This window comes from Eublepharis macularius, chromosome 4 (genome assembly GCF_028583425.1).
Source record: "Eublepharis macularius isolate TG4126 chromosome 4, MPM_Emac_v1.0, whole genome shotgun sequence".
NCBI lineage: Eukaryota > Metazoa > Chordata > Lepidosauria > Squamata > Eublepharidae > Eublepharis > Eublepharis macularius.
In genome coordinates, this window is record NC_072793.1 from 55,675,480 (window position 1) to 55,690,023 (window position 14,544).

The following is a 14,544-nucleotide window of genomic DNA, read 5'->3' on the forward strand; positions in this document are numbered from 1 at the left end:
TGGGAGCCCAGAACACAGGCCTTACCTCCCCCCTTGCTGCCATTCACCCATCTCCTTTGCAAGTGAGTTACGCAGTGAGGACACGGTTCCTAAGCCATCAAGTGCCATGAGTGAGGAGGTGGCCCAGGAAACACGCAAAGAGACACAGGGCCAGAGGAAGATGGAGCAGTCACGAGGCTTTCATCTAGGATGGGAACTAATGCCGCCTAAGTTACACAGGCGTCCTTATGCCCAGTTGCAACGCTGCTTAGGATTGCTCTGCCTGACTTTGATCATTACACTAATATCCCCGGGGCAGGTTCCAGAATACCATTCACAGAGTTCCATACAAACCTGTCTCCTGATGCTGCCACTTCGGAAGGAAGAAAAATCTGGAAACATGGTGGGATGTGGCACTGGCAATCAGGGTTCACGTATAAATTTCATAAAAACCACAATCCAATACAAACATACAATCTCATGAGGCATCAAAGAAAAGTTTTACGTTTTCTGCTTTTCTGAAATTATACCATGGCCCACATTAGGACTTCTCTGCCTCTGTTCATGCTGCTACTTTGGCTACTTTTGTATAACATTGGAATGAAGAAGAGTCTTACAAAGCTAGCTGACTATTTTGTAATGTTGCGGTTGGTTCTAAAGTATCCTGTCAATGCATTGATCTTTTTATTCTAATGGACAAATGCAGGTGCAAACATGTTATAAATAGACCAGTTCACTTTATTTTTCTGGCCTGTTTCACTGCAAAATCATTATTATCTCCCCAAAGTCAATTTCTCTTGCAAGTTCACACTTGATAGACAAAATAGCTAAGTGACTTAACTGTTCCTACTCTACCATAGAACTCCTGTGGTTTTTGATGAGCGTTAGCTTGCTGAAACTGCTTTCCGCTTCTTCCACAGTCACTAGCAGTGTACAAAAAAAAATAGAGCTATGTACACGTCACTGAATATTAGTTTCTCTCCTTTTTAAATCTTTAGAAAAATAAAAATGGATAGTTCTGTGTTGTCAGAAGTTCTACAAATTGAAAAAAGTCAGAAAAATCATACCCATAGACATCTTTCAGGATTAATTTTGTAGCTTCCACAAGATAGAACAATTTTTGACAGAATCTGATATGCTTTTAAGCAATAAACCCAGATCTTTGACCAAAACAAAGAGATCATGAATCAGATACTGTACCACTATTCTCTCCTATTTTATGTAAATCTTCTGAATGAGGTGGTGCTAATGGTGAAATTTCCTATCTTTTGAAAGCATTAGCGTGGGATTACATGATGAAACTGTTAGCTTTTTTCATCATCAATTGCAAAACCCAGTCTCTATACTAAAGAAGTTTTCATCTTGGTTTTGCTCATCTACTTCTCTAGATATTGTATTACCTGAGTCAGACTGCAGAAAAGACTTGTCTATTTAGAAAAACTGAACAAGTAACCTCTAGCTTCTTTTAGTTCCTTTCATTAACTTCATTACATTTCTGGCATCTTGATTTGGATTTATATCTGGACATGGCATTACTACTGGTGTGTCTGTGCGAAGTAGTGTTCACATATATTTTAGGTCTTTAAATTGTACAAGGGTTACTCAAAATGGTGTTGGGAGAAAAAATAAATGCTGGCACTTTCCCTGGAAGTGAGATCCTATCACTCTAGGAATCACTGGAAACTATATGGTAAAACCACAGAGTTTCTAGTGATTTCCAGAGCAACTGGACATTACTTCTTGGAAAGCATGCTATGCTAGTGCCACCTTGTCACTTCCCCCTAAGTTCCAATGAGTTGTCAAGCATGGCCTGGCAGTCCTAACCAGCATGGCTGCCACTGTTTCTCTGATTAATGGCTTGTAATCTACCATGTTGTCTGACAAAATTTGAAACTCTCCTCCAGCATAAGGACAATTTCTCCAACAGAAATGTCCAGTTCTGCTGCAGCAAGGCTATTTAGGCTGGAAGATGGCTTCGGACCTTGCAATGTAGAAAGGTAGGCTACAAGGCAATCAACCTGATCATTATGCTACTTAGTCCCTGCCACCAGCTGTTTCTCCTTCCTTCCAATGCAAAAGAAACTCAGAGACTTGCAGTTTTTGAGACAGCATGGAACATAGGAAAGCACAAATCTCTCAAATGTCTCTTAAATTACATGTGGTAGTTTAACTGTGCAAGCAAACTCTTGCTGTTGTAGGAAAGGGTTTGGACTGAACCAAACAACCCACTGTTAAATTAGCTGCTTGTTCTGTTTAAACTCAGATTCTTGTTCATTCCAGCAAATCTCACACAACCATGAATGACACCTCGTACTGGTACATGTCATAGATACAGAGAAAAGAGGGCTATCTCTGCAGGTACAATCTACAGTTTAGCCTCAGTAGTTTCGCCTCATGTTAATGGGGTTACAGACTGGGGCTGCTGGGTCTCCTGGAGCTCTGGAGAAGGGTAAAGTCTACTGTACTTTGAATGCTTCAGTCAGTTGCAGCCAAAGGTTGAACTAATGGACCATCTTCTGCAGGGTTTTGATCCCACCCAGTTTCACCTCTGGCCAGCCTCAGTATATTTTTATCATTGTTCTTGTCATCTTTCTATAGTCTTTTTAAATGTAAAATTAACTTGCAAATTCAAGTTGAATAATTTGGAGGACAAGGCTCCTGTCATAGAATCCAATAACTTAAATGCTGGAGTTCTAGTTTATTTCTGAAATCCATTTGCTGTGTGATCATATGTTTCAAAAGGTTAATTTTCTTTCTCTTCTCCCTGGATTTGCAGATTTATAAATTATTTCTAACATTTCATTGTCAAGCATTTATGAATATAACAAAATAACCTTGTGATTTTCTGTAAGATGCACAGATACCTATGATAATCAGAGAAACAAGATATATTTTCATAATGATTTCTTAATTACATTAAAGGTAAAATTTGTAACTTTTACAAAAATTACCAGGGTGATGAGCACCAGTCATTTTATAATTTCACTATTTTCATGTGAGATAATCAGCATTTGATGTTACTTAGTATTTCATTTGACCCCTGATTTTGATAACCTCTGCATTTCTGTACAAGATTTTCAGTTCTTAGTAAATGTGGTCAAGCTAATTTCATGCTAGAAAACACACAAAGTTGTATTTGGGATACCATATATTCACATATGGCAGAGCATATGCAGATTTTAAACTATGAAAATCCTTCCTGTTTTTACTTGCATCTTACATGCAGTGTTTAAACAGAGCCAGAATGTGTGAGAATTTCTCATATACAGTGTCTCATATTTTTGCAAGGTGTGTCAAATTTCAGAATTGCTGCTTGGATTACTTCTCTAGAAACAGAGCAGTAATAAATCTGATTCTGTTTATTTATTTTTTCAGACATACACTTTAACATTTCACAAGCATTCTGTTTGTTATTGGGTTCCTAATAAGAAAAAGTTAGGTCCTGTTATTACCAGTAAATATATCTCTTTGTTCAGTGATGCTCGCTTAGTGCCTCAGGAGACACATGTGACTCTGTGACATGCCACCTAGCTCTTCTGAGCACTATCTCCATTGTGGCACCTGTCCCTTGTTTCAGGAAGGTTGATGAGTCCCTTGCCCTATGAGATTTGTGGTGGTTCTCACCCTGAAGCAGCTCCTACTGGAGGAATGGGAAAGTTACAAGTAGGGTTACCAGCCAATGGCTGGCACCAGGCATGAGATGGGTGGGGTGGACAGTTGTTGTACACAACAAAGCATCACTTCAGGAAAAAAAAAATACAGTTTCCAGTGATTCCTAGAGAGGTGTGATAACACTTCCAAGTTTGCTTGCTGCAATTTTTTCCTCTCGCTACCCAAGCACAGATTGCCAAAAAGAGGAGCAACTCTAGCTTCAAGCCTCATTGAGGTGCAGGCATCATGCCAGAGATGGAAGTAAATGTACACTTCTGGTTGATGGCAACTGAAAAATCAGTTCTTTATGAGCTTTATAGTGAGAACCACTGTCTTAGGTCAAGTAAAGAAAAAGAGTTAATTGGCACTGAATGTGATTGGTTGCTACTATTTAATGTAATTGGTTGCTACCTTTAAATTTTGTGTTCTTGCTCCCTTTCAACCAAAGAACATGAGGGATTTTTTTCTCTATGGTAATTCAATAAAATAAACAAATATAAGTGTCTATAACTTAGCAGACTGGTACCACTGTAGATACACCTCGAATTCTCAGCCACAAAACCTTTCTATACCTCAGTTTCTCATCTGTTGAAAATGGAACATAACCTTAAGATTTTTTCCTGCCTGGAGTACCCATGAGGTTTGACCAGACCAATCTCCTGCAGATGGAGTTTACCTTCATGATGATAGTGCTGGTTGTGGACAATAGGAGATGGCAGGGACTGACCATATTATGTCCTGGAGGCTTAGAGAGGACCTCAGTAACAGGCATACTAGGGCTTTGTGTTTTGCGACCTTGTATCAGTCCCTTTGACAAAAGTGTGACAATTGTTTTGGCTTGAACAAGTAAAACTAGTTCAAGTTCTCTCACACATACTGTGAATACTGTAGCTCCAATATACGTACTAATTATAATATTGCCCAAACTTTGCTCGGCTGAAGATATATTGAAATGTATTATTTGTCCGGAGTCTGAGGCTCGGCCCTTGGACTTACCAGGAAGAGGGGACAGGAGACAGTTGGGGGACAACCACCCAGCCACCCCAATGGACACCCAGGGCCAGCGTGGACCAATAATAAAAGGGTGGAAAGAGGCACCCCAGCCACAGGACGGCGAAGCAGCTCCCAAGCCCCAGAGGGTCAGGTGGGGCAGGTAGAAGCCAGCTAGCCCCACCCTCCGGTGGGAGACCAGGGGGCGGGCAGAGAGACTGAGGAGGAGCTTCTGGAGGGAAATAGACCTGAGGGAGAAGGTAAAGGGAGCAGGAGCAGCCAACAAGGCAGCCAGCAACCTTACCGGCAGGGGAGGAAAAGCAGCAGCAAAGATAGCTCAGGACCATGCCCCAGCCTCCAGACAAGCTGGAGGGGATTAGGCAGGACCAGGAAAAGCTGGGAGCAAAGCCACCCCAGGTGTGGCGCCCTGAGGCACTCAGCAGGGAAGCTTGGCAGCCAGCCAGGAAAGCACAGCTGTGGCTGATCAGGGCAGCCAGCAGAGAAAATCCAGGTGTGGCTGCCTGAGACAATGAGGGCCGTGGCTAGAGTGCAGAGGGGGGCGTGGCTGGCAGGTGGAGCTGGGAATAGGGGAAAGCATATAAGGAGAATCCACCCACAGGGTGTGGTGGCTTGTGTAGGAATGTGGTGGAGTAGAGGGGAGCGAGAGCGCTGCGAAGAGGAGGTGGAGGAAAGAAGATGAAGAGGAAAAGGAGTAAGACCGACAACTGGATGGAGACAGCTGTTATGAAAGGCAGCTGGGACTATGTTAGGTTGAAGAGACCTGCGGGTGGACTGAGGGGGTGTGAGGGTGAGGTATACCCCCCTCCTTCCACAGAGCGGGATCCCACATATTCCCTGAAGGTCTTTTAAGGCTGAAGTCAGGCATGCCAGTGTCTCACAGGGCGGCGCCCATGGCAGAACTTGACATTATTAAAAGGATTGTTTAAGCGGTACCAAAATAAGTATGATAATTTACATGTAACATTTATTCAGTGTCTTTTGGGAATTAAGGGGAAAAAAAGAAATATCAATATTCAGTTTACTTAAGATTTAAGTTTCTCAAAGTATATATGTAAAATCCAGTCCTTACTAGTACAGAAACCACTGCCATTAACTATGCTGATATTAGTAAACCTTTAATGTTGGGTAATCCCCTTCTACATTTTAATCAAGATTATATAAAATAAGATGCCTCCCCAAGATGCCTTTAAATGAAAATAAATAATTACTAATATATATGTAGAAGAGCTTGTGCATCTCGTGACATTGTCAGTAATACAGAGGTCACATTTCTACTTGGTTAAGCTACTCCTGAACAATTTCTTCATCCCACCAGACACAAACCATTTTTACTCCTCCCCCAGATCAGTCAAGCAGCAGGTCTTTTCTGATTTCTTTTTCCCTGACAAGCATAATAAATATGTCCACTACAAAAAAAAATCTCCAGCTGTCTGTCCTTCCTCATCAGGAGGGTTAAAGTTAGTGGAGAAAGTTGGATATCTGGGTATTTCTATCATAAATTGATTGCAGATAAATGCCATGACCATAGACCCTTGCAGAGTCATCATTCAGTGTTGAGGCCTTAAAGTAGATAAGGCTGTACTGAATTCTGTTGGCTGAACACTTTGATATGGTGATTCAGATTGACTAATTTAAAGAGGAAAGCAAAATCACAGTATGGAAGGATGATTTCATCTAAGACAGATGGACTGGTTTGTTCCTTCAGGAAGAAACACCTGTGAGAAGGAATATAACAGCGGTGAATCGAAATCATGTTTATCCTTAACTTGCCCTGACAAAATTACTTTTGTCTATTTGTCAGCATTGACATAAATGTCTTATAAACACCCAGAGGAACTGTGACCTCCTAAGTACTGTTCATTGCAGAGAGCCATGTCTTTAAAACAGAAAAAATATGATACATGTGTGCACAATTTACAGTCACAGTTCAATATGTTATCTTCTGTGTGGATCTATAGATTTTTTTGAAAGCCTTATAAAGCCGCGAGCTTCCATTAACACTGTATTGGTAAGAAAGGCCATTTAGACAAATTTCCAGGAGAGACAGACAAATTGCATACTATTTCTTAAGTCACCTGAAGTATTTGTTATGCAAGTTCTTCCTTGAAAACACAATGCACTTTGAGCTGTGTGGCAGGAGTGGGGGTGGCGGTGGAGGATCACTCATGGTCTAGAAGGAGACAGACATACATTTATTGAAAATAAAATGTAAAAAATTGCTCTCCTGTATGTAGGCTCTGAATCAGATTTAAACTAATCTTGGTCCAGACATGCAGCAGCATGAAGGGCCAATGATGTGAAATAGATGACAGAATTAACTACTTCAGCGTCAGACTACAGAGGTGGGGTTATATTTTCCAAAATTCTCATACATGAATAATTCCCTGTAAGCAGAAAACTATCACAGCATATGAAGTACTAGGCTAGAATCTTTCTCTCTGATCTACTAAATTTCTATTTTCATAAAGGAACATTAAGCATGTGATTTCCCCATGTGTAACCTTAAATAGTATAGGCCGTTCTGCCTCCTCTGAATTCTACCACCCCATTTTTGTCTAAATCAGGCCCCAGACATGTTGAAATATGAATATGACCTGAGTCTACTGAAAGAGGCAACTAATATAATCAGGCTGATGTATGTAGGTGTGGAGGGTATATAAGTTCTAGATGAGGTGACATTGAATTTTCAGATTTGGAGCCTGAATGAGATCTTTGCTGCTTGATTCCCAGATAATGCCATTGACCGGCTCTGACTTTCATAATTTCAGATGATAAATTTGGCTAACTGTGATATTCATCTGAGACTTCTGACTTTGCCCCTGACATCCAGTTACCTTCCATAATGTATTATTGCAATGCGCTTGATGCCATGAAAATGTTTCAGAAGCTGCAGTTGGTGTAAAATTCTGTGGCCTTTTTATTGGAGACTGGCCACAGAGGACATATTAAATCTCTTCTTGATGATCTGCACTACATGCTTTTGAACCCAAATCAAGTAGTAAGTTATTAGCTTTATTGCTCCACACAACCCTGAAGATACCTTTGTTCCACCGAAGGATGTCTTGGCCCTAGATCCCTTTCAGTCTGGGTTCTGGCCAGGACATGGGACGGAGATGCTACTGGTCGCCCTCATGGATGACCTTCGCAGACATCTGGATCAAGGTGGTTTGGCGCTGCTGATATTATTGGATTTGTCAGCAGCATTCAACACAGTCGATTACGATCTTCTGACTCACCACCTCGCCAAAGTGGGGATGCGAGGGACTGCCTTACAGTGGCTTGTTTCTTTTCTCCACGGTCAGGGACAGAGGGTGGCGCTTGGGGAGAAATTGTCACCTCGTCACCCATTGGTGTGTGGAGTCCCTCGGGGCAATGCTCTCCCCTTTATTGTTTGACACCTATATGCGCCCCCTTGCCCAGTTGGTGAGAAGTTTCGGGCTTGCGTGTCATCAATATGCAGATGACACCCAGTTATATCTGATAATGGACGGCCGGCCCAACTCAGCCCCAGATGTCCTGGAACATACGTTTGCAGCCGTGACTAATTGGTTGAAACAGAGTTGACTGAAACTGAACCCAACAAAGACGGAGGTCCTGTACTTGAGCCGTGGTGGACTGAGTTCAGGACTCTGGCTCCCAGCCCTCAATGGGGCACAGCTTGTGCCAGTTCCGAGGGTCAGGAGCCTGGGGGTGATCCTGGATGCCTCCCTGAAAATGGAGGTACAGGTTGCAGCGGTTGTCAGGTCTTCTTTTTTCCACCTGCAGCAGATCAGGCAACTTGTCCCCTACCTTTCTACCTGTGACTTAACTACAGTGATCCAGGCAATGGTCATCTCTAGGTTAGATTACTGTAACTTGCTCTACGTGGGCCTACCCTTGAGCCTGACCCTGAGATTGCAGCTGGTACAAAATGCAGTGGCGTGCATCATTATGAAAGCACCAAATAGGGGGCATATTACACCAATACTGCGCGAGCTGCATTGGTTGCCAGTGGAGTACTGGATCTGGTTCAAGGTTCTGGTATTGACCTATAAGGCCTTGTGCGGACTGAGGCCAGTGTACTTGAGGGACCATCTCTCCCCTTATATTCCCCGGAGGACCCTCCTATCAGGAGAAAAACAATTATTATCAGTCCCTGGCCCCACCTCGCCTTGACTACAGCCCGGGCTTTCTCAGTCCTGGCTCCTACCTGGTGGAACGCTTTGTCTACTGAGACCAGGGGCTGGCAGGATTTACTATATTTCCGCTGGGCCTGTAAGACAGAGTTGTTCTGCCAGGCTCATGGCTGAGGTTGGGCCTCCGCTGGCCAGAGGATGCAACATCTACGCCCCTCCCTGTGAAGCTGCCCACCACTGTTTGTTTTTCAGCTGCTGTTACTGTGCTGTTATATGTAGTTGTACTGCTGAATTGCTTATTAATAGTTCTATTGCTGCCGCCAGGCAAAGAGTGCTGCTATTTTTATATAATCATAGAATCATAGAATCATAGAGTTGGAAGGGGCCATACAGACCATCTAGTCCAACCCCCTGCCCAGTGCAGGATCAGCCTAAAGCATCTCTGACAAGTATATAGAATATGGAACGTTTAATATGGAACATTTTAAAATGATTTTAAGGTTATCTGCTCTGAGCCCGCTTGCGGAGAGAGCGGAATATAAATATGATATAAATAAAACAAATAAATAAAATTATTCTCAAAGAGCTTAACACACATATTCTGAGTGTAATAGGATAAAAAGATTGACCCTTATGCAGAAGCAAATATGTCATGTTAAAACAGAAAACTCCATATGGCTAGTAGGTTGTCTAAATCAGTACTCAAAAATGGACCTTCCTGTAGTTGGACTGGAACATTCTGTAGAGGGAAACTGCTTTATAAAATCTTTATATTATGCATACAATTTAAACAACATTTGAGAAAGCTTTCCTTGTGATTGGTTGACTCTTGTATTTCATGTTACTACTGCTACAAGTGTAATGAATGTGAAATTCCTTGAATTTAACACTGATGTTGAATCAAGTAGTGGTTGTGAAAGGATGAGCATCCATTTTATTCATTGGCATTTCCAAGAGTTAGAAAATTAGAAGACTTTGAAATCCAAGTTTTTGCTTCATTTCACCTGGACATATTGCATAAATCAGCAACAGTGGTCGGTCATATAACCAGATGCAGGATGTTATTGTGAAAATGTTTTCTGAAGAGGCTAATCTACCTTGGAATGCTTTGTAAACTGACTTGAATATGATATATGTCTTTCAATTTAGCCCTAGCTGTAAATCATATGTAGTGACAAACTATTTTGGTGTTATTATGGTTTCTTTCATTACATTCATTGCTGAACTTTGATCCCTCTGTCCTCTTTCCCAGGTCGTCCCATTCCACCTACATCATCGTCTAGCCTTCTCCCTTCTGCTCAGCTGCCCAGTACCCATAATCCACCACCAGTTAGCTGCCAGATGCCCTTGCTAGACAGCAATACTTCCCACCAAATCATGGATACCAACCCCGATGAAGAGTTCTCCCCAAATTCATACCTGCTAAGAGCATGCTCAGGGCCACAACAGACTTCCAGCAGTGGTAAGGAAATATTATACATGTGGCATCTAATTCTAAAATTCATAGCCCAAATGGGCAAATTGTTATGCAAGTAATGGATCAAACTTCAAGATAAGGAATAAGGGAAACGAGCATATTTTTATCACTGTGCTGCTTTAAAAATGTAGAGAGGTTTTAAGAAGTTTGTTGGATTAACTTTTCTTGTGTTCGTAACTAAATATTCATCTAATATGTTGTTGATGATGACATTTTAAATTAGAGTGTTTCTTTTAATTTAGTAATTTCCAATATGAAACCATGAACACATATTATTATTTGATTAAAATTCCCATTCATAGCTTGTAGGAGAGATATATCCGAGACATATTACATAAATCAGCAACATTGCTTTGTAATTTTATAGAATAATCCATTGGCTTTAGGGCTGGCGCCACCGTTGAGGCGGTGAGGCGGGGGCCGTGGGCGCTGCGGGGCCAGAGGGGGCACCAGAGGGGGTGCCGGGGGCGGAGGCGCATGTCCTGTGCCACCGCCAGCCAGCCCCACGTTGTTGCTGCTGCTGCTGCTGCCCACTCCCGGGCAGGCGCAGCAGTCACGGGCCAGGGACGACAGGTGGCCGGTGCGGCGCACAGGCAGCCTCCTCGCTCCGCCCCAGCCACCCACTGGTGGCACTGCGTGATGACGTCATCACATGATGATGCCATCACGCAGTCCGGGCGCACGCGCGAGGCCGGCCTCCGGTGCCAGAAACCCTGGCGTCGGGGCTGACTGTTTTTTAAAATGCAAAAAGCTGATCCTGTTGTTCTGTTTCTTACTATTTTTGTGAGTGCAGGTGGGTGAGTGGGTTGGTTGGGTGTGAGTGATATATACTACAGCTAATCCTAACATTCTATTTGTCTTAAATGTAGTGATTATGCTCTCTGCCATTGATTCATGGCCTATGAAATGTATTTGTTGTATTTTTTAAAATGAGAAAATAGCTTCTGACCTACAAATTTAATTTTTTGACGAGGAAATTCTTTTCATTCTACTCAGAAGTTAGTTTTTTCTAAAAGCAATGTGGAAAATAGAGTCAGGAAATTATGGTCTGAGATTCTTCTGTTGTCTAATTTTAAAGTTAATTTAGGTTAGCAATTATCAACATCTTCAAAGATTCTGTGTATTTTTATTGGGAGTCCTCCCCCCTTCCCAAATGCATCACAGAACATATCAAAGACCATTTGATTCTGATTCCCCCAACCTTCTTATACTATCATTTAAGTACCGTAACTACTTGAGAGGGCATGATATTTATTTGTCACAATAGTTAATGAGTATGTAAAATCCGTAACTGGAGAATAAAAGAGATCTTTTATGTGGATTTTTCTGTCTTGACACATATCACAGTAAACAGCATGATCAGCATTTGTGAGCTGTAAAATTAAAGAAATGAACCAGAGGCAAAATTTGCAGCAGTTGTATTTGACAGGGAAGCAGAAGTGGTACATGGAAATAATAAAGAATTTTTAGTGTATGCCTACCATTGATCAGAATGTCATTTTGATATTTGAAGTTGTGGTTCTAATTTGATGTTTCACCAATGGTACATACTTGACCTGGGTGGCCCAGACCAGCCCAATCTTGTCAGCTCTTAGAAGCTAAGCAACAAAGGGAACCCCCTGGCTACACGGACAACTCAAAGGCACAACAACCAGGGTCACAAAAATCAAACATGCAATGTTGGGATAAATTATTATATTATATCCAAAGTGCAAAAGTGCAAAGGTGCAAATATGTATCCAACAAGGTTTAAAGTGCATATATATACAAAAAGAGGTAGTCTATCGGATGAACAATAAATATATTTCTATATACAATTAATATTCTGGTGGTGGGAGAGTGCAGACGGATGGAAACATGCGCGTGGAGATTGTCCATATGTCCAAGAATGGAAAAAGGACGTGTCCAAAGACACCTAGCCGACGGGCTTCAGCTCGCTATTTCCAATTCCCGTTTCGGTTTTTCTTCATCCTGGGCTAGACTCTATGGATGTCCACTGGCATCTCTCCCCACTCCACACACCATTACAGTTCCAGGTGTTTCCATTCTTGGACATTTGGACAATCTCCACGCGCATGTTTCCATCCGTCTGCACTCTCCCACCACCAGAATATTAATTGTATATAGAAATATATTTATTGTTCATCCGATAGACTACCTCTTTTTGTATATATATGCACTTTAAACCTTGTTGGATACATATTTGCACCTTTGCACTTTTGCACTTTGGATATAATATAATAATTTATACCAACATTGCATGTTTGATTTTTGTGACCCTGGTTGTTGTGCCTTTGAGCTCTTAGAAGCTAGCAAAAAGGAAGATCAAAGGCCTTCTGCAGAGAAAACAATTGCAGGTGTCTATGATATGAAAGTGTACCGTGCCTCAATGTTAATTTCAATCACAATGTTTTCATTCAATCAAAGGCAGAGTGCAAAGTGCTAATTCATTAATAAATACAATAGTCAATAAGATATAAATATACATACAAAAGTCAATACAATATCCTTCATCAAACTGAATCAGAGGGAAAATGCCAAGTGCTAATTCATTAACAAATACTGTATTCGATAAGTTATAAATATATCTGCAATAATCAATATGATATACACTTCATATAATGGAATTACAAAGTTGGTACTTCGATGGAAGACCACCAAGGAAGCCACCTCTATTTCCTTGAAAAACCTACACCATTGCCATAGATCAGCTGCAACTTGGTACTTTCCACCATCATATAAATAAATGAGATTAGGATTGAGGTTTTGGGGAGATTAGCATGTGCAACAGCTTTATATACATAGAATGAGCTGGAATAGGGATGGAAGAGACATTCATATATTACCAGGTAGGGTGTTGTAGGACCCTGTGAAACATTAAGATGTCGTAACATTCAGTTAAATTGTTATATACGTTGACATTACTCATCATTACACATTACAGTTAAGGACAGACCATATCTGTGCAATATTCCTTTTTTTCCAAAGATATGTATGGTCAGCAGTGTGCTGATCTGTAGCAGTGCAGAGTAGATACCAGTAGTTTTCAATGGTTTTCAATGGTTGAAATCAATGTATTTGTGCTGAACAATTCTTGGAGTAATGGAATCTGTGTCAGTGATCTGTAGGTGATCAGTACATCTCTTGTAGATGTACAAGAAAATATTGCAGTGATTTTGCTAGCATAAAGTAGTAAGTATGAATGAAGTTTACAAGTCAACTTGTTTATCCATTTTAAATTTATTAAACCAGCTGCTCTCTCACCAAAATCTAAAATTGTCTGTGGTGTTGAAGATGAAGCTACCATGTTTTTATCCTGTTTATTACTATTTCTCAAAACTTCAGACTCAGGATTTAGTATTATTATGAATACAGGTTGGAGAAAAATATATTTGATTGCTTGCTGTGAGTAAGGTTTCTTTATTGGATTTTGAAACCCATGAATATTAGGTGAAATCTATCATACTTCCTAGTACCCTTTGGAAGAGCGCAATCCAAATCTAACAGACAGAATTATGTGAAGGTTTAAAATAATTGTGTAACTATGATCTATTATGTTGATCATATTGTCTTTAATAAAGTAGCACTTAAGAAGGATGAATTATGCTCTTTGACTAAATGCATACTTATGTTTCTGCAACCTTCACAAGTAGATTCTAATTCAAAATCAGTTTATGATGAATCTTTCCTAAAATGAGCTGATAGTCATCTGATTACACTGCCCTGTTCCCATCCTGCTAGCCCTATACTTGGAAAATTCATACACTCAAAAAGTTACCTAATCAAATCTCCTATCAAATGAGCAACCCATTGTTGATATTATGACGGCCTTTAATCTACCATAAATCTTTATTAGAATTCATCAGTGCTTCCAGTTTGAGAAAATGAGATTATAGCACTCTTAAAATGACATTACATCATTGGGGTGATTGGTTTATCATTTGTAGAAGTGACATCAATCATAACTAGCATAACAACCCAACAAATGGATTCAACCTTTTTACTGTAGAACAATGACATTGTAATTGCTCAAAACCAGGATTAAAATGAAATAAAAATGCAGTTTTTCAGATACCATGCTAACTTAATGGATTGTATTATTATTAAACATCATGTTTGAGAAAATTTTCAATAATTAAAATATGTAGCAATGTGTCCCTTTTAATCACTACCATCTGATTTAACTTGCAGCTGCATTTTATTCAGCTAAATAATATGCTAGTTTTAATTAAGCAATCTTTTACATTTTTATTTTTAAATATAATATTCAGCCGAACTTATGCATTTGTATATATACTAACATATATATTA

The 14,544-nt window shown here is 40.5% G+C and overlaps 1 protein-coding gene across 10 annotated transcripts in view; it reads left to right on the plus strand.

Annotated features, from left to right (window-relative positions):
- TENM2 (teneurin transmembrane protein 2) overlaps positions 1–14,544 on the plus strand; it is a 1,076,616-nt gene that overhangs the window by 589,935 nt on the left and 472,137 nt on the right. For 6 of the 10 annotated variants that reach the window (XM_054977117.1, XM_054977118.1, XM_054977119.1 and 3 more), the window contains one exon: positions 10,009–10,218. The exons of the other annotated variants lie outside the window; for them this stretch is intronic. In XM_054977117.1, the coding sequence (XP_054833092.1) occupies positions 10,009–10,218 (210 nt within the window). The remainder of the gene's footprint in view (positions 1–10,008; positions 10,219–14,544) is intronic. 10 annotated transcript variants of the gene reach the window in all.